We start from the raw sequence: 27,999 nt of genomic DNA on the forward strand, positions 1-27,999 counted from the left end.
TGTCTACTTCCAAAATGTGCTGGCCTTGTCCTTGGAGATTCCGTAGTAATTTTACGTCACCGCTGTGTTACCGGGGCAGCAGGAAGCTTAAAATGTTCACTGTTTAATTTTCAGCAACTTCAGGTTCAGAAACACTGTCTGCATTTTGGATGATTTTTGTTCATGCTTATTATTCTCTCATTGACCATTTATCGGTAACTGAAAAATGTAGCAAATACTTTAACTAGCCAATTGAGACAAGTTCGTTTAAATTTATGAGCAAGTGTTCTGGAGGAAGAAAACAAAACAAAAACAAAACACGACTGGAATCTGATTCAAGAAACGCCTTGCTTGAGAGTTTTCCTTTTTGCAGATTAAAACGCAGTGCTATACGTTTTCTGCGAATATACTATACGCACTGAATGAACTGTGGCCACAATATTATAAAATAGCCTGGACTGTCATCTACACGCACAGCGAAGAAAAAAAGGTAACTTAATCTGTTGTTGTTTACATGCTGTCATAGTAAATATATGTCCTACCAAAATTTGCAAATCTTTGCAACATTAACCAATGTTCAGTGTTACTGAGCTCTTTTCAAGCACAATAGAGTTCAACAAAATATTTCCTGCAAGCTGACCTTTGCAGGCATTGATGTATTGCGAAAATGCTTACTTCTAGAACAGACATGCTCCTCCACATTGCTGTATTGCTTTTTTTGTGGTAGGCCAGGCTATCATTTTTGTGGGGTTCAGTTACTTTGGCCTTAGGTAAGTAGATTTCCCACACCGCAGACATTTGTTTGGGGAAATATTTGTTTCTGGTCACATAAGATTGTTTCTTCTGATTTCTCGAATGTTATCTTTCAAACTATGTTTAATCTCTGTTCCAAATCAGTCAGCCGGATAATATGTACAGTATTCACTTATGTAATGTACCTTTTTTCTGCTTGAAAATCTCTTGAGTGTTCTAGTGTCTCCCTCTGAATGTTGTCTTTCAGTGTAGACTAAAGTCTGCTTCCTGGCTGTCCTATACATTAATCTATTTAAATTTAAACAAAGAATAGTGTTTGATGTCAGTGGCAATACAGCAACCACAGCAGCAATATAAACTATTTTGTGGTTTCAATAACAAATTGTAGAAATCAAACAACTTGATGCAGACTGATTACTTCCAGCAACTTCCAGAAGTAGCCACCTTTGATAATGCTGATCGTGCTGTTTGCTCAATAACATGTTCACAGTGTGTTCATAAAGTTTTTTCAAAGCTTCCTCCCTGGCTTTGTTAGAAAAGAGAGTATTATTATTATTATTATTATTATTATTATTATTATTATTATTATGATAGTAATCAGTCTGCATCCAGTTTGATTTCTCCAATTTGTTATTCAAACCGCCGAATAGTTTATGTTGCTGTGTTTGCCCCTGACAGCAAACACTTTTCTCTATTTTTTTTAAACTTTATTTAAATGCACATTTTTCATAAAAAATATTAAGGAGGCATTCAAAATGTATTTATGTGATAAAGCCAGTGTTTATTTAATACTACGACTACGACTAATAATACAGCAGCCCCACTCTACTCTGCTTAATTCCCATGCCCTTGTAATGATAAACTGGAGACATACATTTGGTATATTACTAGATTTTTTTTATTGTTCTGACAACAGGTCAAACAACAATTCAATCATTCATATTCGTTGATATAAAAGTACAATACCTAAGCTAAAGTACATTGCCAATGCATTAAGTTAAATACAAAAACATCTTTCACTTTCCTGTTCCTTCACATGCTGCACAATCCCCAGCTAAATATAACAAACGCATAACAATTTGCAATGCTTTTATATCATAACATGATTTGTTAAACTATTAAAAATATCCAAGACTACTAGGTTGTAAAGACCTGACTTTACCCCACTGAATTAACAATACAGTAAAGGATGATACATAGTTGTTACATTTTTTTGGTAAATTTTTTTAGGCAAAAATTTGACGTAATCCCTGCCTTTTTGGACATTATTTACTGTGTTTCAAGCCCAACTTTGCATAAAATATGAACAGCAGTAGAGCTTATTGAATGGTTTGTATATGTCATGTGTACTCCTTTGCTCCAGTGAGTAGGTGATGTTGTGAGAGGTGCCGGGGAGGTAGGTCCTAGATAAAAAAACAAAAAAAACCCCCAAAAAACAGGTTTTTATGTACTAAAAGTACAGGTTAGAGTGCTTGGAGTCCTTATTGAAAATATGCTTATTATAATGGGAGGGGTGTATGGAGTCCCTGCTTCCTTAGTTTTTTTTTCCATATCCCATATCCTGTTTACCTTACCTTATTTTTGTTTACCTGTTAGGATATTTTGTGATGAGGCAAAATTTTCAATAAGGCCCAATAAAAAAATGTGTGGTTCTGGTTACGCTGGAAAAAAAAATAATAGGGTAGGTAGGTAAACTTTTTATTTTATTTTATGTTTTTATTTCCTGAATAAGCAGTGTGAGCTGGTAAAAGTGGCAAGTGATAGTTTATTACACTGTTATTTTGCTTCATTCTCCCACCATCTCCCCTTTCTCCACCTCACAGCTGGCTCAGTTTCATTTTGAGGGTGCATCTTCATTAATAAACTTTCAGCCTGCTTTGTTTTATGTTATAGGATACAAACAAGTCGCAATCTGTTCAGATTTGGTTTGCGGTTTTCAATAATATCAGATTTGGGGGTATTGTGTATTGATTGATACATACGCACACACATACATATGCATGAGGTTTAATTACGATTAAATAACATATCCACATTACCACATTTTATGTATTTGTATTTAAATGTAAAGGTAGTGTATTTAAATCACATTACCAGGACACACTCGCATAAGCCTCTTGGCACTGGGTATTCAGTGGCTCGACACTGTCAGCAGCAGTGCCAGTGTTACAGGCTAATTCTTACCATGGGTGAGTTCTGTTATAGGCTAATCCTCACCTTGTCAGGCCAATTCTCACCCCAGTACTCTGTACATAGCATAATTGTTTTTATTGTACAACAACTAATCTAAGATAATCAGCAGTAGGACATATATTTGTAAAAATAATGTGTAAAAAAAAAAAAAAAAAGGAAATGTATGTAATTGAATGCTTCTCGGACCCCCCTGTTGAGAACCACTGGTAAATGTGATGGATTAGCTACTACAACACTTCATATTAGCTGCTCATGTATAGTTTACTTTGAGTTGTTGTGATCACAAGTTTTTGAATATTCTGATCATTAAAGATTGCTAAATGACAAGCTTGGTTTCTTCTCACCCAAAGTAAGCTGTATTAATAACAGTCAAAGTTGTTATAATAGTGGAAAACACTAGTGGAGGCTTTGAGTAAATTGTTCATGCTCATAACATTGATATATATTGTAACTCCTGAATGTGTCTAAGACTTTTGCACAGTAATATAATTCCATACAAAGATAGACACATCCAAGAAGACTGCAAGTTCATTGATACAGAGGATATAAAAGGGATATTCCAATGGAGATATATATATATATATATATATATATATATATATATATATATATAACAAGAAAATCTGTTTTGGCTTAGGTTCACTTCTCATATAGGTACACCGACCTTAGTTTGTAGATTGAAGTCCCAGAGACCAATTGGTAGCACACTCAAAATAGGACAGGATTTACTGCAGTCTTTTAAAAAAGATTTTCTTCTTTTTATTAGTTAAAACATGTTTTTACTAAAACGAGCAAACAAACAAAAGAATGGTAGAACTACGCGTTTCAAAATAACATGTCTTCGTCAGGTTCACTATATATATATACCGTATAACTTCAATTTGGTGCCGCGGCGTTTATTTTAAATTAATCAAAATGACTGCGGCCCTTAAATGAGGGCGGCCTTTATTAATAATACTATGCTTTACAAATGCTGCAATATTTTATTAAATGATTTAAGGCATTTTAGAAACGGCGCCATGAGAGGCTCCGATCTGCAGCACTATAGTCACTATAGTCTATACTCTTGTGTGTTTTGAATAAAGTACATTTACTGACAGTTAATGAGAGCCTATTAGGTGGGAGTTGGGAGGTCAGGGGAGTACTGTACCAGCGAATCAGGAGTGTGTATTGGTTGCTTTGGGGCGGGACAAGAAGAGGAGAGAGAACGGTAGTTGAGTGTGATGCAGTTGTTTTTCTTAACGAAAAATATTACCTCTGAATATTGGTTTGATTTCTGTTAAAACTAAAATATATCCTACTCTGTTAATTTTTTTGTTCTCACTGTAATTTACCTGCTTGTTTGTAATTTCTCTGTAAGAGAAACCGAAACTGAATCTTCTCATAGGTAGTAAGCAAGTTTTTTTTTATATATAATTGTACAGGACTGAGTAAAATTCCAATTGAATAAAAAACAAAACAACTAACCCCTCTACAAGAAGATATATTCAGCCAGGTTTCGGATAGTGCTTAGAGTGACCGGCAAAGCTCTATGTTCCTCTGAGTTTAAGTTTTCACCATCCAAGCTGACGATGAGGTAAACAGACAGCCCTTGTTTTATCCCCTGCTGTGTTGGCACTGAACTCTGCTGGAAAAAAGGGACGTGAAGGACTACTGTGCTGTTGTCTGTTGGGACTGTACTATAAAATAACATTGGCTTACTAAGGTGGGTGTAGATTAGTTTGTATTACATGCTGGATTGAGGTTGCAGTCTCTTCGGGGGTGTCATGTACATAGGCAGAGTTGCGTGTTTCTTTCTTTATTTTTTGAGCAGGGGTAGAAAAGAAAAGACCTTTACGTTTCTTTATTGAGAGCGGCGTTTATTCATAGTCCGAGCATCAAAAGAAACATTTTAACACATTTATTTATAACACATTTATTTAAAAAAAAAAAAAGGTACATAAATGATGGACAATGACGAAATGTTTTTGGTTTCTTTTTAATCACTCGATCATTCATCCTTGACCATGACACGCTTGAGTGACTATGACTGAAGCATATGCACTTAATCACCTAATTAGTGAGACAGTTGATTGGACACTGGCTATGGAGTGATTTCAGCTGTTGAATTGCAAGCTTGAATAAAAGCAATAAACAAAATCACAGAAAAAAACAATATGCTACGTCTGTCAGGAGAACAGGCATGTTGGAGGCTGGATTAGGGCAGTGTACTGTGGCTCGCCGTCTTGGGTGTTCACAGTCAGCAGTTTCAAACCTGGCGAGACGGTATAACCAGACACACTCTGTCAATGACAGGCCACGAACTGGGAGACCAAGAGTGACAGATCATTTTGCAGCATCTTCGTGATGTCACTTGTTAATTAGCACAATAAAAAGTCACTGCACCTGCTCTAAAACAAAGTTTGTAATTTTTCAATCACATCTAGTGAATTTTACCCAAATACAAGTGATATGTTTCTTTTGATGCTCAGTATATATATCAAAATGTCTGTTCTAGTGCACTGGGGTTTGAGAGCTGTCCTCTAAATCACTGTAGGAAGAGCGATAATAAAAAAAAAACAAAAAACAGGTGCTCTGGCCTTTGTTCTGTACCACACCATGGATTTCTGTATTACCTGTTTGACAATGTGGGCAATAATCCTTACACTATCAGTGCACTAGAGAGGCCATTTTGAAAAGTGCTTTGAAACGGACTTTAAAGTTATAAGTGTAAAAAGTTGTCAGGATGTTAACAATGAAAATAATTACAGGTACATTATTTAAACAGTTGTAGCAACATGTGGGAATGTGTAACGCTAAATTTTTCTGAACCCCGCTACTTACTTTTTAAACTTAATTACATATTTGAAGGGAAAATGTGAAACTTTTGGAATGTGCATGCATTTTGTACATTAGTATAGGGCAGGCAGTCTTAGCTACCGTGCTGCGGGGCGGGCATTAACGAAGTTGCTAAGAGACGCAGTGACGCAGCACAGAGCAGGTTTTTCACTACACTGCAGGCGAAGTTACCTCACTAGTAACAGCCTTTCAGAATGTCAAAAGGCCTTTTACAACTGAAAATTCCTCAGCTAAAAAGCTTATAAATTAAAAATGAACACCAAAGTGGCGAGTAAGTCAGTTCCTTAATGACTTCTATGATGTTCTGCAAATGCTGTCAACATTCAATTGACTGGATCCGAAAAGATACCTGAAAAGATACCTGCAAAGATTGTTTAATGTCAAAAATCCATCTAAAGATTCGCATTAAGTACGAGAAGAATCAGCGAGGCTCCAGGCACTACAAACCACGATCACAGACAGTATGAAATCTGCAGATAGCAGACAGGAGTTTGTTGAAGATTTGTTTGTGGAATATTTTACAGTATACTGCATAATTGCAGAAGGTTTTCTTGAAATTGTTGGTATCTTTTCAATCAAATTCTGAATAAAGAATTTTATAATTGTTAGGCTACTTAATTGTTATCACTGTATGTAAACAGTGTATATTATCACTGTATTATCACTGTATTAAAACAATGGAAACACCTGAATTAAATTTTTTGAAACAGAAAAAAATGAAATCAGAAAAAAAAAATCTGAAAATACAAAAAAAAAAAAAAAAGGATTTCATAAGGCGCTAAGTATTACAGGTATTAAGTTAAAAAGTTCCTTATGAGAGGTCTGAATTATTTTTAAAGCACTTCTGCAATTAGTGAGGTGATTAGGCCTACATTTTAGCTTTTTAAATAGATAGCAGACTATATAGGCTATGCCAGTCTTTATGCAGTTTGATCAGGTAACATACTGTACAATGTACTGCGCTTACAAAACTCAGTTTTATTTTTTTTCTTTCTTGTTATTAATAGGGATATCCTGGGGATGGACGGCTGGTGGAGGGTTGAATAACTCAATTCTCTTGGAATGGGCACAGCCTCCTCCCTGGTGAGCCCCGGGGAGGTAATTGAGGACGCGTATGGTGGCGGGGGTGGGGAGGCCTGTGAGATTCCTGTGGAGGTGAAGCCCAAAGCCCGGCTCCTGCGCAGCTCATTCCGCCGTGGCCCACGGGTCATTGGTGCCAGCTTCAAGTCCACAGCTTCTGTGGATCTTGAATATGCTGCAGAGTACGATAGGCTGAAAAAAGACTATGATATCTTTCGGGTCAGCAAGAACAACGAGATTGCCTCAATGCAGAAGAAGGAAGCCAAGTTGGACAAGGAGAACAAAAGACTGAGAGCAGAACTTCAGGTTAGTTTTTACAATATAGCAAACATTACATATCGCCTATAATGACAAGTATCATAAAGTACATTGCTGTTTAGTAAGAATTTAGTTTAGAACATTTTATTTTTTCCTTTTGTCCACTGGTTTAGTGTCCATAATTAATTGGCTGCATTAAATATTTATTTTTGTTGTCATGAAAGTTGCACATAGAATATTAAAATAAATCATTAGCATGATGGTGTAGGAATACTGAAGTGATGTGATTTATTTATCTTTATATAATATATATATATATATTGTAATAGCTTCATGGTTTCCTTTTTTGGCAGGCTCTGCAGAAAACATACCAGAAGATACTACGAGAGAAAGAGAGTGCATTAGAAGCTAAATACCAGGCAATGGAAAGGGCTGCTACCTTTGAGCATGACAGAGACAGAGTAAAGCGTCAGTTTAAAGTAAGGAGTTCTTCCTGTGTCAGTCTTTTACAGGACGTTTGCGTTCTCTCTCACTGGCACTGGGGCAAAAGGCAGTGTAACTATTCAAATATCTTGGCATACTAACAGTTAGGCTGCCCAGTGCTAATAACAGCATGCATACTACCCTAGCGTCTTTTGTATAAACCATGTCAATAATTATTATGGCAGAAATCAAGAATTATACTGTATGCTTAAAGCATAATCCATTTTTCTATGATTTTATTGCATTAAGACAATTTTATTGGAGTGGAATTGCTAATTCCTTATTGTGACAGGGTGTCCCGCCCCTGTGTGTCGTTTGTGTTATATGTTGTATGTGGCGTGTTAATGTTGTCTGTTATATGTATTATTGTAGTGGTGCACAGAGTGATTACTACACCTTATAACAATTTTGTAAGCCTGCTTATAAGTATATTCAGTCACTTTACTATTTGTTTTAGATTTTTAGAGAAACAAAGGAGAAGGAGATCCAGGACTTGCTAAGAGCCAAACGGGATCTAGAGACCAAGCTCCAAAGACTTCAGGCTCAGGGAATCCAAGTGTACGACCCAGCTGACTCGGATTCAGATGACAACCGGACTGATATGACCAGTAAGAGAGATTTCTGTTTTATTGTACTGTAAGGTTTATTTTCTTCTTAATAATAATCAGACAGTCTTCTTCAGGTAAGTTTAATCAAAATAGTTTTATTCAGGAGCAAACCAATCAAAAAACAGTACAGGATACAACAGCAACAGCAATGGCACTGCAAGTAAACTCACAGATCTCACAGGATGGAATATGAGCAACAGAGCTGCAAGTAAACTCAAGTCTCGGGAGGTGGATTCTGAGCAATAGAAATACCTGTTACAAGCTCCGATATACCTATCAAGCACCTGCCCACTGGGAGTGGAACTCCACCTAGTTCACCAATGAACACAGTTGGCCCCCCCTTTACTTAAGGTGTGTTAGTAGGCGTTTCGTGATGCTTACTTAAAGTTATAGCGCATCACTTTTAGCAGAAGTGGTTTTAGAATCAGTTTTAGTTGGTTTGATTGTGGTGTGTACATATGCTCAAAACAGCTTTTTAAGCAAAAACAACTTATGCGAAAACAAGGGTATTATCATCCATCTAAGGTCACAGCTGCACACAGAGTCATAAAAAATCAGTTACTTATCATGATTCTCAGGCATGGGTTTAATCTTCCCTGAAAACAATATTTGCCAATAACTTCTGAGGCTAGGGAAAAAAGCATTAGCATCTGTAATAAATGTATATAATTTATAAACATCACATACTAATCTTGCAGCTTCCCTGATGCCAAGCAAACAACGGACAGTACAGTAAAACCTGCATTTGAAACTACTTGAAACAAGTGGTCTACTGCTCATGCCATCCAGTAAAACCATGATCGTATTTTTCTTCTGTGAATGACAGAGTTTGCCACAAATGTTCATTCCCTTTGGTTGAAGAAAAAAAAAAGTCTAAATGTGCAAACTAAAAGATTAACAATGACATCCCTAAAATTGCATTACAGTCCTGTTAACATAAATACAATTTCATGTTGATTGTCTTTCTCTCTTTTCTGATTCAGCCACAGGCACTCACTGTGAATACTGGAGTGGTGGTGTTCTGGGGAGTGAGCCCTCTATGGGCAGCATGATGCAACTTCAGCAGACCTTTAGAGGACCTGAGTTTGCACACAGCTTGATTGATGTGGAAGGTCCTTTTGCTAATGTGAACAGAGGTAAGATTCCATAATGATAATAATAATAACGTAATTAGTACTTACATTTTTACGTATGAATATTATGGATATAGGTCTTGTGTTCTTTTTCTGATACCGATAAACCTGTAATTTTGTTTTTACAGTGGGGGATGTTACTTCAACTATGCAATATTTTCCACAATGGGAATGCTTCACTTTGACCTAGCATGTATTGCAGTGGTTACACTCCAAATTAAAAAAAAAAATGTCTGTGTTGTCTGATGTGTTTCAGATGACTGGGATGCAGCTGTCGCCAGTTTGCTGCAAGTCTCCCCGCTGGTTTCCCAGTCCCTTTGGAGTAATACAGTGCGTTGTTACCTTATGTACTCACCTGAAACGCAAGCTGAGGTGGATGTATTTCTGAAGGTGAGGGCAAAACCTCAAATTCTATTGACAGTTTTTTTTTTGTTTTTTGATTATTCAAGTGCAGTGGCGTGCCGTGACAAAATGGACTGGGATAGCAGTTGTTGCAACCTCCCCCCCCCCCCCCCTCCTCCTAACTGCAGTGCTAACCAAGGAATATTCATGTTTTGGGGTTGCTCACTAATGATTGGTCAGATGTAAGAGCTTTGACTTTCCCATTGGTTGCTAAAGCAGGCCCTTCAAGTGAGGCAGAGAATACCCTGGGAGATTTATGGCCCGCCTCTGCTCACTCCTGATTGGTCGCCTGTCTAAAAAAAAAAAAAAAAAAAAAGGACATTCTTCGGCTTGCCTATTGGTTAAACTCACTCAAGCCCTTCAACTGAAACGAAGAATACCCTCAACTGTTTTTTTTCTAGCGTCTGGTCATTGTTTTAGACTTATGCAGGGGAATTGCAGATCTCTTATTGGCTGATCACATCCCCTTCAGGAAACCCCTTAAAAAAAAAACCTGTAGTAAAGCCTGTAAGTCATCTTGGATTAAGGCGTCAGACAAATGAACAAATAATAATTAGAGTAGTATGGTTTCATAGTATAAGCAAGCACACTGTACGCAAGTGAGTGAGGCAACGTAATGTCATTTGGCTGACGGTTTACTTGGCACTGTCTGTTCAGCAGAGAATACCTTGAAGGTCCTGACGGCACGCCATTGTTCAAGTGCATCATTACAGTGTTTTAAAGTCTCTAGATGTAATACCGGTATATCTTTTTTTTTCAGGAAACTCACAAACTGCAAAAGTTTTGTGAGGGACTGGGGCACTTTTATCTAAATATCTACTTTCCTGAAGACAGTGCCAGCTGCTACTCTTCAGAACGGAAGGAGGAAATTGAGAAAAGCTCTGTCTGCGTTTTATTTCTAAAGTCTTTTATTTCTCGGTACGTTAATACACCTTACTAGTGTTCCTCAGGTACAGTATTCCTTCCAGCGATGCATTTCGTTCCTTATGGAACACCTATAATGTTAGAAAGTGCAGGCTTCTATGTCGCTAAAACCTCAGAAACTGGGGCCCCATTGATTTCTCTACCATCTTAATGTTTTTTGTGTGTTTTGTTATTACTGCATATGACTTTTGGATAAAATAAGACAGTGGTGTTTTTTAGCCTTAGCAGATGCCTACATGACCCTATATTTTTAACACAGCTCGGTATTGGAAGACTGTGAAGAAGCCTTCTTTAAAAATCCAGAAGCAAGGCTGTTCCTGATTTACCACAGGACTGTGGACCGCGAGCCTCCTTCAGCCCTGGCAAGAGAATTTATTGAAAAGGTCACAAAGGCAGATAAAGCAAACAAGGCAAAAGTGAGTTTTCACGGTTATGGTGATCATTCACCCAGTCAGGACTGTAATAAAGTTACATCTAAAATAAAGACAAATCACAAGTATTGTGGTTCAACAATGAAAAAGTCAGGGTGGCAAGGTACAGTTTCTAAACAAAATAGTTTTTTGTTTGACTGTCTATAAATAAGGTTCATAAGCAGCGCTTTTAGTTTTTGGTCTTGCAAGTGTTTACTAATGGTTTAGGTATGCATAGGAAATTACTCATTGTCCTAAGAAACAATTTCTTTCCCACTTTCATTCCAGGTAATAGATCACTGCGGGGATCCAGAGGAGGGAGCATATAAAACTTTTACACAGCTGGAGAAAATCATTAAACAGGTTTGTCAAGCAGTGTATAAAAGACAGGAGGGCTGCATTGCTAAGAAAAAGAAAAAAAAAAACTATTAAGAAAAGCCCATACTGCACTTTTAATTGCCCAGCAGAATGTGAATTCTTCAATGAGCAGAACTTTTCAGAGGGTATCAACTAATAGAATCCCAAGTAAATAGTTACTGCACTCATAAAGTGTGTTTCTCCTACTGAATAAGAGCTGAAAAGGCTTTTGTGAATTTTGAAAGCGTGAAGACTATGACTTCTTATGTTTATTTTGTGTCAACTGTGTCAGGGCAGACCCTGCTGCTGTAAATAGTGTGTGTGTGAGAGGGGGAATGTAAGGTTGGCAGGGATGGGGTTAAATCTGTCCCTGCCAACAATCACAGGTGTGGCCATTCTCCAATTAGGTAATTGAGTGCAAACTGGGGAGTGGCCACATGAATATAAGGAAGGAGCAATCCTTTGTCTGGTGGTTGGTGGGTGCTGTTGTACTTATAGTGAAAGTGAATGTCCAGTCTATATTACATATTGTTTTATTTAACCTTTTATTTTGGGTCTTGTGCTTGTTAATTTGTTTATTGATTTAAATGTGTGCAACAGCGCTTTAACTGCAGCTTCTTGTCTCCGAGTCTCTTTCTGTCGATACGATCTTGGGCCATAGTGCTATCCTGCCATATAACCAACAATAAAAGTGTGCAGTGTTGAACTGTATATCTTGCTTGTGTGATACCTGCTTGCCTGCCTTCATATTGGCTGAATATATAGGAATAAATAAATATTAAATATAAAATTTAAAGCAGTGTGTTTTTTTTGGATAAGGAATTGTTTGGATATGAGAACTTAGACTTTGAGAACAAGGATTCTGGGATTGAGGATGACCCCAGCAGTCATGAGGAGGAGGACTTTGGAGATGTCCTGTGGGATATGCACGATGAGCAGGAGCAAATAGAAGCTTTTCAGCAAGCATCAAAGTCTACCTGTCAGCTAGGATTCGAAAAGGTAACTGAGTGTTTCCAGGCTGAAGGGAATACCAGTAAATATACATATAGTGTGGGATAAAATGCTTATGCATATCCATTTTCTGCAATGATTCATTTTGGGGTTTAAAAGTTAAAAGTTGAATATACATAATATCCTAGTTCTGCAAAGTGGGTTTCAAACAATTTGTAACAGCTCCTATTTCAGTTTTGTTATTATGGAAACTGAAAAGAATATCTTCCATCTTAGACTTTAAAAGCCAATGTTTGACCATTCAGACTAGTTTTGGCTGATATCAGAACCCCATAGGAACAATAAATGAATTTGTTAAAATTAAAACTTTCATGGAGTGTAAGACAGCAGGTGGTGATTGTTACTGTGCAACATCTTTCTCAAGGTTCTTTGTTGAGTGCCAATGCAGGCTCCTCTAGAAACCAAAACGTTCTAACAGTGTATTATAATCTATTTTAGTACATTGAACGACTGAATGACATGGTGGCTGCCCCACCACCCATCCCTCCTCTTCTTGTGTCAGGGGGACCAGGCTCTGGCAAATCTCTTCTTTTATCAAAATGGTAAAATGGTATTTTGCAGGTCTTTATATGTCTATACATTTAGTAGAATTGCAACGCTTATATATTTGAAACAATACTTTTTTAAAAATGAAAATAGATAGTTACATAGCCCTGTTTTCCTTTTAGATTAATTAAATGATTTACTTTCTTGAAGGATTGAACTTCAGCAGAAGCGCTCGCCAAACACGCTGATCCTGTACCATTTTGTTGGAAGACCCTTGTCTACCAGTTCAGAGCCTGTATTAATTATTAAACGGCTTACTGTAAAGGTAAGTTTGTTTCTGTATACTATTTATTAATGTGAGTTCAAAGTAGACAAAAATAAGTAATGTATAATGTACTGTACTAGTTAGTAAACATAGTGTCTGTTACTGATGATATATTTGATGTATTCCTTATGGCAACAGCTACTTCAGCATTCCTGGTCAATATCTGCCTTGTCAATGGACCCCCTAAAGATACTGGAGGAATTTCCACGGTGGTTGGAGAGACTGTCTGCCCGTCACCAAGGCAACATCATTATCATTATAGATTCCATTGACCAGATACAGGTAGGAGGCATGCAAATAGTTTTAAGAATGAAAAAGGCTGAAAGAATAAAAGCTATTATGTTTGTTGTTACAGGACAAGGCTCTGCTGTATAGGAATTCAATTTCAATATTTTTTTGTTCATCCTTCAAATTGGAAAATTTCAAATAAGCACTTCAGAAATTGTGATTTAATCAATTCCCTTAATAATGTAATTCTCTCATTGCCGTGTTTCCAGCAAGCTGAAAGACACATGAAGTGGCTAATTGACCCACTGCCTGTCAATGTCAGGGTGATTGTTTCTGTAAATGTGGAGACCTGCCCACAGGCTTGGAGGTATGCACAATTAGTACAGTAAAGTGATGATACACATATTTGTATGCAATTTGCTTATAGATACCACCACTTTTTTAAGTAATTTTACATCATATATGTTCTAGCAAGTGAATAAAATTGTTACAACACAGTTCAGTGATATTTGTTGTTATGGAAACTATGTAAAGAAACTGAATAGAATATGCTTTCCATCACAGATGGACTTTAAATGCCCATGTCTGACTTCAAACTTGTATTGGCTGATTATCAGAACCTTATAAAATGGGTCTTTTAAATCCTCTACCCTGATTGGTCAAAACAGGTCACATGGGGGTGTGAATATTACAGCATATTCCCATGGGTTGAAAGTTTGAAAAGGGGTGAATCACTTAGATATCCATACGCCACTAGAATTTTGAAGAGAAAAAAAAAAAAAAAAAGGTAGCCATATTTAAATTTGCAATGACTGATGAGGTATATCAATTCTGATCTTTTGGGAAACACAACTCTAGATGAGATTTTGGGTGAGTCTGAATCAGACACCAACACTTATTCAAGTGGTGAAAAAAAAGTAATACTGCTCGGCATCGAACTTACCGAAGCACAGCATCTGGACATAGAAAAAAAAAAGGAAAAGAAAAATACACAGAAGTCCACTGCCTGGGCATCAGCTGTCCTTTTTATGCCACTGTCAGAGTATTTCAAAATGCCACTGGAAACAGTACAGCAAATCTGGCATGGATACTTCCTGTCACTACTCCCGGATCACAAAGGACGATTAAAAAAATAAATAAATAAAAAAAAAATTAATAATAATAATAGTCTTCGCCAACACTCACCTGACACTGCTGCAGGTCTTGAGAGGTTTGTTTTGATGTGCAACTCAACATGGCCAGCCGTGACAAAGAAGGCCTGCATGATTGTCCAGCTGCACTTCCTCAGATAACGACAACAATGAATCAAACACCATGTTGCTCGGAATCGCTTGCTGCAGCTCCATCTACTGTTCACAATGAACATCTAAGAAAAGGGCCTGTAAATCTTCAAAGCTGCCATTTCAATAGCAGTGTTCAATTTAACATCTATAAGTAGTGCTCCTTGTTTTTAATCAGTTCAATGTTTATTAAAATAATAATATTTTTTTTAATTAATGTATTTTTGGTTTTATTTTTTTTTTAAGTTAAGGGACCAGTTTTTAGGTCAGAGGTGGAAGGATATTCAATAAAAATGACTTTTTTGTTAATTAAAACATGTTTTTACGTTTTTAAAAAAAATGTATTATTATTTAGTTAGCTGACCCATTTTATAAGTGCAGTAAAGCACTTCAGGGTGTGGGATATACGCTAATATCCACACGCCTCGGGCGGTTAAAGCCACTCTGCTTCGCCTCGTGACTTACACCCTGTCGTGCCTTATTGCTTACTTATAGGAACGTTAAATTCTGCAATGTAGAGCTGTTGACAAAAAAATCCAGAAAGTAAACTAACCAGTATTTGCTTTATTTATTATTCTCTCTTTTCTTTCTGTATATAGGTTATGGCCAACACTCCACCTTGATCCACTTAGCCCAAAGGATGTGAAATCTGTTATCAATGCTGAATGCCTAAGTGCCGAAATCAAACTAACCAAAGAGCAGGTCTGTGGTTTTTATGCTTTGGAGTTTAGGTAAAACCTGTGCTTGCCTTTATAGTTTAATATGTTCAGTGTAAAAGGCAAAAAATATATATGTTAAATAATCATTACTCTCATTTGATTTTTGTAGTTTGGTTTAATATTCTGTATGGCACTGGTTCCTAACCGGTGGTCTGCGGACCACGTGTGGTCCTGAGTAAACTCCAGATGGTCCACAAACAACTCCCAGAATTCGGTTATGCAGTTCTTTCAAAAACCCTTTTCTACACAATCACATGTCGTGCTACTACTAAGCAACACAACAAACAGCTTCAACCACGTGATATATAATTATAAGATTTGTATGCATTTGTATTTTCTCCCTTTATCTGTTTTCTTTTATTACGGGTGTGTTTATAAATGTAATGTGTGTGTGTGTGTGTGTGTGTGTGTGTGTGTGTATGTGTGTATATATATATATATATATATATATATATATATATATATATATATATATATATATATATATATATATATATATATATATATTACAGCTACCTTAGTAATACCAAGCATCACCTTCAAAGCCGCCATTAACTGAAACAGCTTTTTAATGTGAAACAAATACTAATTAAATCACTTACAAGTTATGATGGCATATTTGTCTTTAGCTAGCATTACTTAAAAAAAAAAAAAAAAAATCTACATGAGCATTCACGTAAATGCACATCTTTCTAATCTGTGCTCATTCTTCACTGTTCTGGGAAAAAAACGTAATCTGGCTGTTTTAGCCTTTTTGCTCTGCATTATAATAATAATAATAATAATAATAATTATAATAAAATATTTATTTTGTATAGAGCCTTTCATTAAAATAAAATTGAATTATGCTTTACATAAAAAAATACATAAAATACATAAAACTATGCAGTGCAGTAAGCCAATGTATAAAAATGAGTCTTGAGGCGCGATTTAAACACACAGACTGAGTCCCTGATAGAAATTCATTTACACTACTTCTGGAAATAATGTGTACAGTCTGTACTTGAAGCCATCATATTTAACCAAAATGCTGTAAGTCCTGTTGACTGTACACTCTCCGATACTTTTTATTTTTCAAATAGCTTCCCACCCACCTCGTCTTCGTATTCCGGTGTGTTTTTTATGTGTGCATCGAGCGAAGTTTGCAACTCAGTGAGTGCAATAAGTTGCGTTAGAAATGGAGAGATTAATTTGCTACACGAGGTAACGGTTGCAGGGACCAGCATGTATTTACATTTACTGGATCCGAGGACGACCCAAGCCCCAGTGCATTATTTCTCAGGAGGTTTTGTCAAATAAAACCCTTAAACCTGGAAAAATTGAAATGCCATTTATCTACAAAGCATTCAGAATGTGAAAAACAATTAAACCAAAGAAACAGGAACTCTGCCATCAGCAACTTTCAATGCGCAAAATGACAAAATTCCTTGATGACCAGTATACTATATAAACACTTTACTTTCTACATGTACTTATACATATACACATAAAAAGTAGTTTAGAAATGCTGTTGTGAAAACCATACGTGGCAAACACCAAGGTGGTCCCTACCTTGAAAAAGGTTGGGAACCACTGCTATACGGCAATGCCTTATCAAATTTCATGCTACTTCATTTCTAACACAATAAACCTATGCTCATATGTACATATACTTACATGCTAAAAAGTGAGTTTCTTTTGGCTTTTTTTAAAACCTCTATTAGACCTTAGCCCCCCTGCAGACAGAGCTTGTAGTACAGTACATTTTGAAGAGTAAAGTGAGAGTTGTTACCAGTCTCACTCAAACCTAGGTACATCGTTTTCACCTGTGCATCGGGTTGTCTCACCCAGATGATCACAATGCCTGTATTGGAAACAGTGGCTCCTGCCATAGACTGCTTCAATATACATTTTATGTGGCTTGTTTAACACATTTTAAAACAGTACTGGTTGCCCAATTCCTTGACAGTCAGCTGAAGCTCTTATTGGCCTTGTAGATGTAGTTTGTTAAATAACTGAGACAATATTTTCTTAACTTCACAGAAAATGAATTACAAATTTTAGCAAGAGAGACTATTTCATTACAGCATCACATGTTTATATTTTAGATGATTACATGATGCACAACAGGATCAGGGTCAGTTTCAGCTATGTAGTTTAACATTGACAGACAAAGCTGTCCTACTTTAGCTTTAGACCTTTTAGATATGTAAAAAATATAAATATAAAACTTATAAAACGTTTTTTCTAATTTGATAGAAAAAACATGGCATATTTTGAGGCAGTGATCAAAAACACATAGAAAGTAAACTATCCGAAATCTGCATTTGGGCGGCTTTGCAGAATTGATGTCAAAGAATATTTGTTTCTGTTATCTGTATCATCTGAGATTTATACATCTGTTCATATCAGTACATACATATCTAGTGTTTTTGTGGTAAATGTTTTATTTTTTAGGAAAAGAAACTGGAAAGACATTGTCGATCTGCAACAACGTGCAATGCCTTGTATGTGACTCTGCTGGCCAAAATGATTACCGGGTAAGTGCCAACAATAGAATATTAATCAACAACTCCTTTACTGACCATGAAGTCATAAAAAAAACTCCTATCGGCTCTGCAGGAATATATGTAGGCTTGCTACGATTTGATTTTTTTTTTTTACCAAAACCGACGATTTAATATTGACGTTTATTTTTGGAAGAACGGGTGAAATCGACCTTTATGCTTAAAAAAAACCACCAGACTTTTTATGCTATTGAGAAACATCTCGTACAGCAAAACCCCTTTATCATTTTCAACATGCAACAAAACCATGGTTACCAACATTCTAGTTGAAATAACGTTTGGTCACAGCAGAGCTGCCTTGTATAGATAAAGAGCCTACACAAATTTAAAAATGGTCTTGAATAAGCCGTAGAAAACGCAATATAAAAGTGTATTACACAGACTTGTATCACAGTGTATTACAAGTAAAATAATATGCACAGAACAAAACATTAGATAGCGGAACAGAACTAACTTGCTTATTATCCAGAGTCTGAGCTCCACCCCTCTCCTGCTTCAGCACAGCTGGAGTCACTGAAGGCAATGCAGACGGGCCCGCTTCGTACTGAATCGGAGACTATAGCCGTTGTTCAGGGTATTGTGCATAATACTCATTAAGTATTTTCCTCATGCGCCCCATTTTCAAATCAAAACTAGTAACTGTAACCGTATATACCTATAGCAAAAGCCTACCTACACCTTAACCCGCTAATTTCAAAGTAGGCGCTTTGAATGACAGGTGCTGTAGCTGGCAAATGAAAGTGCACAGTCGGTGCAGGTTTGATGATGGACAGTCATTTAAACAAATGAGAGCATTCTAGCGCTGCTTCAGTCAATGAGATCTGCCAGAACAGGATGAAATGACTGATGGTAAAACTACAGTAGTCACTGAGTTGACTGACAGCGACCCCTAGCCATTCAGAGCGGAACGGAGACGTGACAGACAGCAAGTATTAAAACTACACAAACTACAGATGATTTCTAAATTATAATTTTGGTAAGAAAAAAAATAGCGAGTGGATTTACTGACGTTTATTGTATATAAATTTATTTCAGTCAAACTCATATTTTTGGAGAATTTTACATTTAACAAGCTTTACCGATTTTAAAATCGAAAAGTAGCAAGCCTAAATATATGTAAAGGCTGTTTCCGATTAGCAACGCAAGTACCTGCCTTAAAGTAGAATAATGTTCTTGGAAAAGCAAATAGATTTGAGATGTCACAATGTAGGGCATTATTGTATTTGTTATGTCACAGCATCCTAATTCAGTATTATCTAGTAAAGGTTTTTATTTTCTTATTCGAACAGCATCAAAACAGCATGGGATATTGATAGAATTATCCAGCTGTGTTTCCAATGCCAAGACACAGTCTCTCTCTACAGGCTGGTACTGAGAGCTGTGCAGGAGACCCTGACTGCAGAGAGGGACAAGGAACTGATGAAAGAGGTATACTCCATAAAAGCAGCTGGATGGGATCCGAGAAGAGCTATGACTAAATATTGATTTGTTTAATGTAAAAAAGATATAGGATGCTATTTCAAACAAATAGGCAGTCTTCATTAAAATACATTTAATGCAGCTTTTCAGTTTCTTTTCATCTAGATTGTTTGTCTGGTCTGTGCAAGCCACAATGGTGTGAGTGAATCCGAGCTTTTGGAGATGCATCCTGACCTGACCTCGCCAGTGCTGGCTTCCCTTCTGCACAAACTGCAAAGTATGTGCATGATAACGTATGGTTGTGGAATTATCAAGTTTCAGCATCTACAGGTAATAATCAACAGCCACTAATTGTTGAAGTATAAGTCAGTAACTTTTGTTGGTGTGCAAGTCATTTTCAGTTCTTGCTGATCGCTATTAAGCGAAGCCTCTTGTTTCAAAAGTATGTCACACACAGATGTAACAAGCTTAAAAACACGATAGAAGTAAAACTCGTCATGTAACTTGGATTTTATTGTTTTATTATAGGCTTGGGAAGCTGTGAGACTTGAGTACATGGATGAAGAACAACATTCTACTTCAATGTACAGAGAGAAGTTAATAAAGTACTTTAGCCAGCAGTTAAGGTATGTCCGAGAATATTGTTTTCAGGGACTTTAGTTTTGAAGGTTCATGACCAAAAAACTAAAACATAACAATATTGCATCAACTTTTTATAGTTCTCATTTTGAGGAAACATTCACATTTTAAATTCAGTATCAGTAAGAACATGTATAAATTGGTAAAAACGTTGAAATTGAAAAACGATGTTACAGTTTTATTTGCATTATTTAACTATATTGTAACAATTTATGATCATCATAAATACATTGCAACTGGAGCCGCACTATAACTGAATTGGTCTTAAATGTTAAGTATAAAAATATTTTGGGCAATGACATTTGACATTTTAATTACTTTATTTTTTTGCATACTGTAATTCATTAGTAGCATATTTAATATGTATATATATTTTTACAGCTGATTACAGTCTGTAAGTGTGTGTGTGCGTTCAGTATGTGTCTACAGTATAAGCTTGTATTGAATTTGCAGCCAGGACCGGGTGACTTGGAGGGGTGCGGATGAACTCCCCTGGCTGTTCCAGCAACAGGAAGAGAAACAGAAACTGCACAGGAGTCTGCTTAACCTGTTTGTTTCACAGAATCTTTATAAAAGGTGTGAAAATATAAAAATGTATTTTAAATGTAATCCAGGGTAACCACAGATATCTGGTTGATGCAATCCAAAGGGATTCTCCTGTGCAGCGCTCCAGATATGGTTTTGGGTCATTCAGTAATTTACTCTCCAATTTAGAAACTGCATAAAATGTATTTTGGACAAGTAAAATACAACATTACCGGGCGGCGCTCGGCAAATTGTGCACCGCCCCTTGGGAGCTCCCGTCTACGCTCGGCAATAGAATAGCCTGGACTCAAACCGACGACCTCCAGGCTATAGGGCGCATCCTGCACTCCACTCGGGAGTGCCTTTACCAGATGCACCACTCGGGAGACCCTGTACAGCCTTACATTTTAACTGTAATGCTACTTTGAACTTTATTACAATAAAAACTTTCCTTTCCTTATTTTCCACTTGGAAAATCCAACAATCAGTGCGTTTACATGAGCATAAGAATTCCGATATTTTTCGGAAAACTAATTTCGATATCAAAAGTCACGTAAACACAGTTTTCAGAAAATGTATCGGAATATTCCGAAAGTCAGTTTTCGGAAAACAGCACCTAGAAATTTCCGATTAAATTCCGAAAACTAACAAAATGTATATCATGTAAGCACACTTTTCGGAAAACTTATTCCGATAGCGTACTGCACATGTGCAAACTTTGACCTTCATTCCTGCACGTAGTTTTAGATAACAGAAAATAATAATAATCTGTAGTCAGTCTGCATCCATCCATTTGTCTAGTTAGGGATAAAGTAATACATTTGTTAAAGTGTGTATGTATTTGTTAGTAGCCCATACTGAAGCAGCAAATGTTTTCCAGCTTTAAAAATGTCCGGTCCTCAAATCATACTTGGGCTACTACAGTACTTTGCATGTGAAAATATCCTGCGTTTTCCGAAAACTTCAATCCATGTATATAGTTGAATTCTGATTAGATCATGTAAACACAGAAAAGTGACGTTTTAAGAAAATCAGTTTTCTGATTCAGTTTTCTGAAAACTAATGTTTGTCATGTAAACGTACTTGATGTCTTTTTTGCAGCCATTTAGTCCTGCCTTAATAATATTATAGTCCAGGAAGTTGCTATTTATGATGTAGTTTGCTGGTACTGCATTCACCAAGTCTTCTTCCACTAGTACTAGGCTGTTACAGTTTTTATAGTGTCAAGAACCAATGAGGTACAAGAAGCTTGATGACATGCAACCTGAAGCCGTGCAAAAAATTACTATGCTTTTCTTTATGCATTAAATGTAAATAGCATACGTAATTCATATTTTTTCAATGCGTAAAACACCAAGTACGGAGCTTAGCTGCCCCTGTGCTGTAAAATGCTCGCAATACAGCTTGGTCCTGCCAGGTATAGGTTGATATTGGAATACTGGATCTGTTCTTGTTGGCCCCAGTATATTTGTTTTTGGTCAACATTGGGAAGTGGATATGAAAAAATAATATTGCTAATGTCATTTGTACATCTAAATCACTTTGTGAAAGTTAACAGAAAATAGCTTTGGTTCTGTTCTCCTATTGGCTATTTTGAAAGTGAAACAAGACATTCTAAATCACAGACTATTTACCAATACAAGTTAATTAGACATACAGATGAAGTTACACACTATATACACAGCCTGTTTTTGTTCTGATTTTTACAGGGGTCATTTTTCAGAACTACTGAGTTACTGGCAGTTTGTCGGGAAAGATAAAAGTTCCATGGCAGCAGAGTATTTTGACTCTCTAAAGCACTATGAAAAAAACTGTGAGGGAGAAGACAGCATGACACGCTTGGCTGATTTATATGAAACTCTAGGACGATTCCTGAAGGACCTAGGTCTCCTCAGTCAGGTGGTCAACTATTTATACTACAACTTTCTGTCAACTTGAATGTTTCAGATGTGACACAGATTTGACCAGTGGTTTGTAATTTCTTTTCTTTTGCTGTTCAGGCTGTGGCCCCCCTGCAGCGTTCGCTAGAGATTCGAGAGACCGCACTGGATCCAGACCACCCCAGTGTGGCTCATTCTTTGCACCAGCTGGCTGGGGTTTATGTGCAGTGGAAAAAGTTTGGAAATGCAGAGCAGCTGTACAAGCAAGCTCTGGAAATCAGTGATAATGCATTTGGGTCAGATCACACCAGAGTGGCTCGTGAACTGGATTCACTCGCAATGCTTTACCAGAAACAGAACAAGTAAGATCTATGATCTGTTATTTGTAGAACAACGTATCTTTTCCACTCCTCGGTTGTCTTTACTGAGACTGGGGTTCATAATGAAATGGCACTTCTTTTTGTTGATTTGTGTTTCACTGCTATTAGCTTTTTATCAGCAGGCTGAGTTTTTCACACATCCTACTCAACAAACAAAGGAGAAAACTGATCTTCAGTTATTACACTTTTACAGTAGTTTGCTGATTTGCCAAGAGAGGTGTTCATACTATAGAAAGTATTACATGCATACCTTTATTTCACTAGGTATGAACAAGCTGACAAATTGAGAAAAAGGTCCTTAAAGATAAGACAGAAGTCAGCACGTCAGAAGGGAAACATGGTAAGAACAGGAGATTTAAAAAATATTTTTTTTATTCCAAATATTAATATGTGACATTTAGCTGCATGCCACTGGTTGCCACCCACACAGTAATGATTTGAAAGTTTGCAATAAGTTGAAAGTTTGAAAAGCAATTGATCCTGAATAGACCTGTTGCAGTATTTTAGATGTTGTTCCAGGGTATAATGCTGCCCTTTCACATTCTTTTTATATTAAACTTCAAACAGATGGTTCAAATGGCTAATTTAGAGCTAAACACAGATCACCAGGCCTATTTATGTTTTCTGAAACTAAACACTTTTGCCAGATTTCTTGCTGGTACAAATTATTAAATAAACAATCCTTCAATTAAATCCAAAAACAACATAAGAAAAGTAAATTACAGCAATTCAGTTTTCTATGGTAGTATATCGTAAAATATGTAGTACAATAATTTTACTGGTTTCTCTTAAGTAGAAATAGTAATTGAACTATTTCTACATTTCTTACAAAAACCTTTTGGTTACTGTCTGGTTAATATACTGTACATGTTCAGTGAAATGAGAGTACAAGTGAACAGTCACTTTTACCCGGAGCAGTGTGCTTCTCCAGACAGCAGTTTTTGGTTACACAGTTAAAGTGACTGCAGGCTCTTTTCCTCACAGTATGGTTTCACTCTCCTGCGGCGCCGTGCCCTGCAGCTGGAGGAGCTCACATTGGGCAATGACACTGCTGACAACGCCAAAACACTCAATGAGCTTGGAGTTCTCTACTACTTGCAGAACAACCTTGAGTGAGTGAGCTTATTAATGTGTCTGTGGCTGAAAAATTAGTTCATGCATTTGTTTTCTCTAGGATTGATTATTGTAATGCCCTGCTCGCTGGTGTCTCTAATAGCATTCTCAACAAATTGCAGTATGTTCAAAATTCTGCGGCTAGAATTTTGTCTAGGTCACGCTCTAGGGATCACATTACACCTGTGTTGGAGGCCTTGCATTGGCTGGCGGTTTTGAGTGGATTTTAAAATCCTTCTCCTGACCCTACAAGGATCTCCATGGGCTGGCTCAGCTTTATTTGTCAGATCTTTTAACCTTTTACACACCCACTCGCAACCTCCGCTCCACCGATCTTAGACTGTTGTGTGTCCCTTCTGCTCGTCTGTGCTGTATGGGTGACAGGGCCTTCTGTTGCTATGCCCCAAAACTGTGGAACTCTGTTCCGTTAGAGATCAGGGATTCAGCAACTTTGAGTGTTTTTAAATCTAGCTTAGAAAGGCATTTTTATGATTCCTTTTCCTTGTTTCTGTTTTTGTTTCTACGTGTTATTGTTTTTGTTGAATTTAACTTTGTTGTGTGAAGCGCTCTGAGACGATTGCTTTTTTATAGTTTATTATTATTATTATTATTATTATTATTATTATTATTATTATTATTATTTACAGGGCTTGTCTTTATTTATATCATTCAGCAAAAAGGGATTGATTTTATCAACCTATAACATGTCGGAATAAGCCACAGCTTGATTTTTTGGGGGAGTAATTTTACTTTTTATTGTTGGTCAAGTTAGTTCCTAAGTTACTTAACAGGAAGAATATCTTGAGAATTTTGTAGTACAGTGTTGAGAGTTAAAGCGCTGTTTCTTAAAATTAATCGTAATGCTAAAGTATATAAAATCTCTACAGTACAAAGTAACTGCAGTTGTCAAAAAAAGCACTGTGTTTATCTAGAACTGCCAAAATGTTTCTGACCCGGTCCCTGGAGATGAGGCAGCGAGTGCTTGGGCCGGATCATCCGGACTGCGCTCAATCTCTGAATAACCTGGCTGCTATTTACAATGAGAAGAAAGAGAATGAGAAGGCAGAGGAGCTGTACGAGAGTGCCCTGGACATCAGGAGGAGAGCGCTCTCGCCTGATCATCCCTCCCTGGCATACACCATCAAACACCTTGCAGTGCTCTACAAGAGGAGGGTGAGTCAGCTGTTGTTTCTTATAAGACAAGCTCATATACAGTGAAGGCACCTGTATCATTTTTTTCATATCTCCTGTCAACTTGGTTAACCCAGGTTACCGAGTATCAGAATCGGGGGATATAAAGGATGAATCTGGGGAATATGTATGTATGTTACATTTACATTTTTACATATCTAGAAAACTGATGAGAGTCCCAGAATCTGGGGATATATGGAGACATATTTTAGCCTGTCCACCCATTCCTATGTAATTTAGACCTAATTCGTGTATTGGCTTCATACACAAGTATTCTGTGATTCCCTAGATTCATAGTTTTTCATACAAGAAAAACCCTGGCCATTTTTGTGGAAAGCTGCCCCCCAACGGTGTCAAAGCCTCATATCTCAGAAAACATTTGAAATAGCGATTTCATATTTTCAAGGTTGTATAAATCATGAATGCCTAATGTGTTGGTGACATTGGCCTAATATGGCTGCCATATTGAGGTCATATGGCATTTTATTGCGGTACAGAGACAGTACACTTGAGTTACTGTCATAATGTTTGTCACACAGCTGTATTCTTTGATTTTCTTACTTGTGTTCCATATCAGTGTTTTTTAAATAAAATAAAATAACCCTTTCACTGTTGCATCAGTGTAACTTCTGGCCATATTAACGATACAGACCACATGCTTTGTAGCTGGTACACAGTTGTATCCTAGGATTCTCTCAAGGTAGTGCCACATTATTTTTAACCTTTGAACATTTCAAATGATAAGCTCTTCTTCACATTGCTATATTTGTTTACAAACCATTCTATCTGATATGCTATACCCCTTAGATTATGCTACCAGGGATGCTTTGTTTTTTTTATCTCAAAAACTACTATTTTTTGTATGCATTGATTTAAATATTATTGTTGTGATTTTTTTTTTACTATAAACATGTTTTTTTTTCTTTCAGGGGAAACTGGACAAGGCTGTTCCTCTGTATGAACTGACAGTTGAAATTCGGCAGAAGTCTTTTGGGCCTCAACACCCAAGTGTGGCCACAGCTTTAGTAAACCTGGCTGTACTATACTGTCAGGTGGTAAGTTGTAGCTACATTTTGCCACATTATCTGGTATTTGGTAAAAGTGTTCTAAATATATACAATTAAAGTAGTGGATTTAAACTACGAAAAAAAGAATTAGAAATTACTATTTTATCTACCTATGCTTTTAATAAATGTTTCAGAAAAAGCATAAAGAAGCCCTGCCCCTGTATGAGCGAGCTCTGAAGGTCTATGAGGACAGCCTGGGTCGCAGTCATCCCAGAGTGGGAGAGACGCTCAAGAATCTAGCTGTGTTGAGGTGAGTGCTGCTGGGAAGGTGCAAAATACAGATATCCCTATTCTATAACAATGTAGTTGAGAGCCACAGTTACAATGTAGTACTATTTGTGTTCCACCTTATAACTGGAATGAAAGTGCTAGGGGAATGGCATTATGTGGCAAATGGGAGCCACAACCATGCCACCTTATAACTGATTACGCAGTATAAAGGGTCTGCTTTTAAAGGGGTAGCACTATACCGGTGTTTTTGCACCTTGATTATCTGAAACTAGATTTTAAATTAAAATGTTCACATTTTGCAGGATTAATATTGTATACTATGTATTTTTTTATCCTGATAATGTAACTGTCTGTTATTTTAGTTACGAAGAGGGCGATTTTGAAAAAGCTGCTGAACTGTATAAAAGAGCCATGGAAATTAAAGAAGCAGAGCCGTCGCTGGTTTGTGGAAAAGCTCCTTCCAGACACTCAAGTGCAGACACCATCAGCCTAAGAAATGCTCTTCATCCCAATGTGCATATAGATGTTGGACACAGGTGACCTTAATTACAGTAACACACCATATAATCCTCTTGGTGTGTTTCTACTGTGGCTGAAACACTGAACTTTTTAAATTACAGAGCTGAAAATATTTGGTAGCTCACTGGATGCCCATGACCAATTTTGGTAATTTGTAAATTTTTGTTAAGAACAGTGTTGATTTATACAAAACCATGTCACATTTAGCTCTTAAAATACTCACCAAAGACAGCTGTTTCAATAAATGCATTCATCATTACTACACTGTTATTTTTATGTTATTTTAGTCTACTTGATTGGACTAAAGTTAGTACAACTGCTAATACCGATTGCAGCGTACCAGAAGTTAATCATCACAGGTAGATCATCTGCTAAATCAGACTAAACAAGATCCTGATTGCAGTGTACCAAATCAGATTCATGATGATCCTGTTCAAGTGGATTAACTTAGTACTGTGAAGGATAAGACACACTTAGTATGCTTGCTTGTCCGATGCATTTAACAATTAAAACATTGAAGAGCAGCTGCATGTTTCCCCTAAAATGACTAGTACATCTTAACTGTATTCTGTACGTTTGTATGTCACATTCGGGTAGTCCGATCTGTGAGAAACGTATTGCACAATAAGGTAATGTTATATATATATCTATCTATCTGTCGTTATCTATCTGTCCTACATTTTAAAAATACACTTTTTATACCGTTTTCAGTTTTTATTATTATTAATTTATTTGGCAGATGCCTTAATCCACAGCGACTTATAGGTGGTACAGGGTAGTACAAGGTTACAATGCAAGTTAATATGTTTTAACTTTAAAAAACGAATTGTCCATGATCACGCAGTTAAACTGTTCTGTGCTATGCAGCAATGTCGGCAGCTTAAAATGATCTGCCAGTTTAAAAATGTGCACAAAAAGACAAACTAGAATCATCCATACTGAAAATTGAATTAGATTTATTTTTACTTAAATATGTTTATGTGAATCGCACTGATGTAATAAAAATGTCTTTCTTTTTGTAC

At 36.8% G+C, this 27,999-nt stretch overlaps 1 protein-coding gene across 3 annotated transcripts; it reads left to right on the forward strand.

Moving 5' to 3' along the window:
- The first annotated feature begins 37 nt into the window (after positions 1 to 37).
- nphp3 (nephronophthisis 3) lies at positions 38 to 27,996 on the forward strand. Of its 3 annotated transcripts, XM_059014707.1 has the most exons (29): positions 38 to 469; positions 4,350 to 4,585; positions 6,771 to 7,149; positions 7,455 to 7,580; positions 8,042 to 8,192; positions 9,176 to 9,328; positions 9,582 to 9,715; positions 10,488 to 10,645; positions 10,911 to 11,067; positions 11,350 to 11,424; positions 12,238 to 12,417; positions 12,868 to 12,971; positions 13,126 to 13,240; positions 13,379 to 13,522; positions 13,738 to 13,835; positions 15,348 to 15,450; positions 17,904 to 17,986; positions 19,303 to 19,441; positions 19,598 to 19,762; positions 19,961 to 20,058; positions 20,525 to 20,647; positions 22,306 to 22,495; positions 22,597 to 22,838; positions 23,121 to 23,196; positions 23,841 to 23,968; positions 24,902 to 25,142; positions 26,090 to 26,215; positions 26,362 to 26,477; positions 26,821 to 27,996. In XM_059014707.1, exons 3-29 carry the CDS (start codon positions 6,826 to 6,828, stop codon positions 26,996 to 26,998), a joined length of 3,927 nt encoding a protein of 1,308 aa, XP_058870690.1. In that variant the 5' UTR covers positions 38 to 469; positions 4,350 to 4,585; positions 6,771 to 6,825; the 3' UTR covers positions 26,999 to 27,996. The 3 variants fall into 3 exon arrangements, with proteins under 3 accessions (XP_058870690.1, XP_033849647.1, XP_058870699.1); XM_033993756.3 differs by lacking the exon at positions 4,350 to 4,585; XM_059014716.1 differs by lacking the exons at positions 38 to 469; positions 4,350 to 4,585 and adding an exon at positions 660 to 749.
- The last annotated feature ends 3 nt before the right edge of the window (positions 27,997 to 27,999 follow it).

This window comes from Acipenser ruthenus, chromosome 3 (genome assembly GCF_902713425.1).
Source record: "Acipenser ruthenus chromosome 3, fAciRut3.2 maternal haplotype, whole genome shotgun sequence".
Taxonomy (NCBI): Eukaryota; Metazoa; Chordata; class Actinopteri; order Acipenseriformes; family Acipenseridae; genus Acipenser; species Acipenser ruthenus.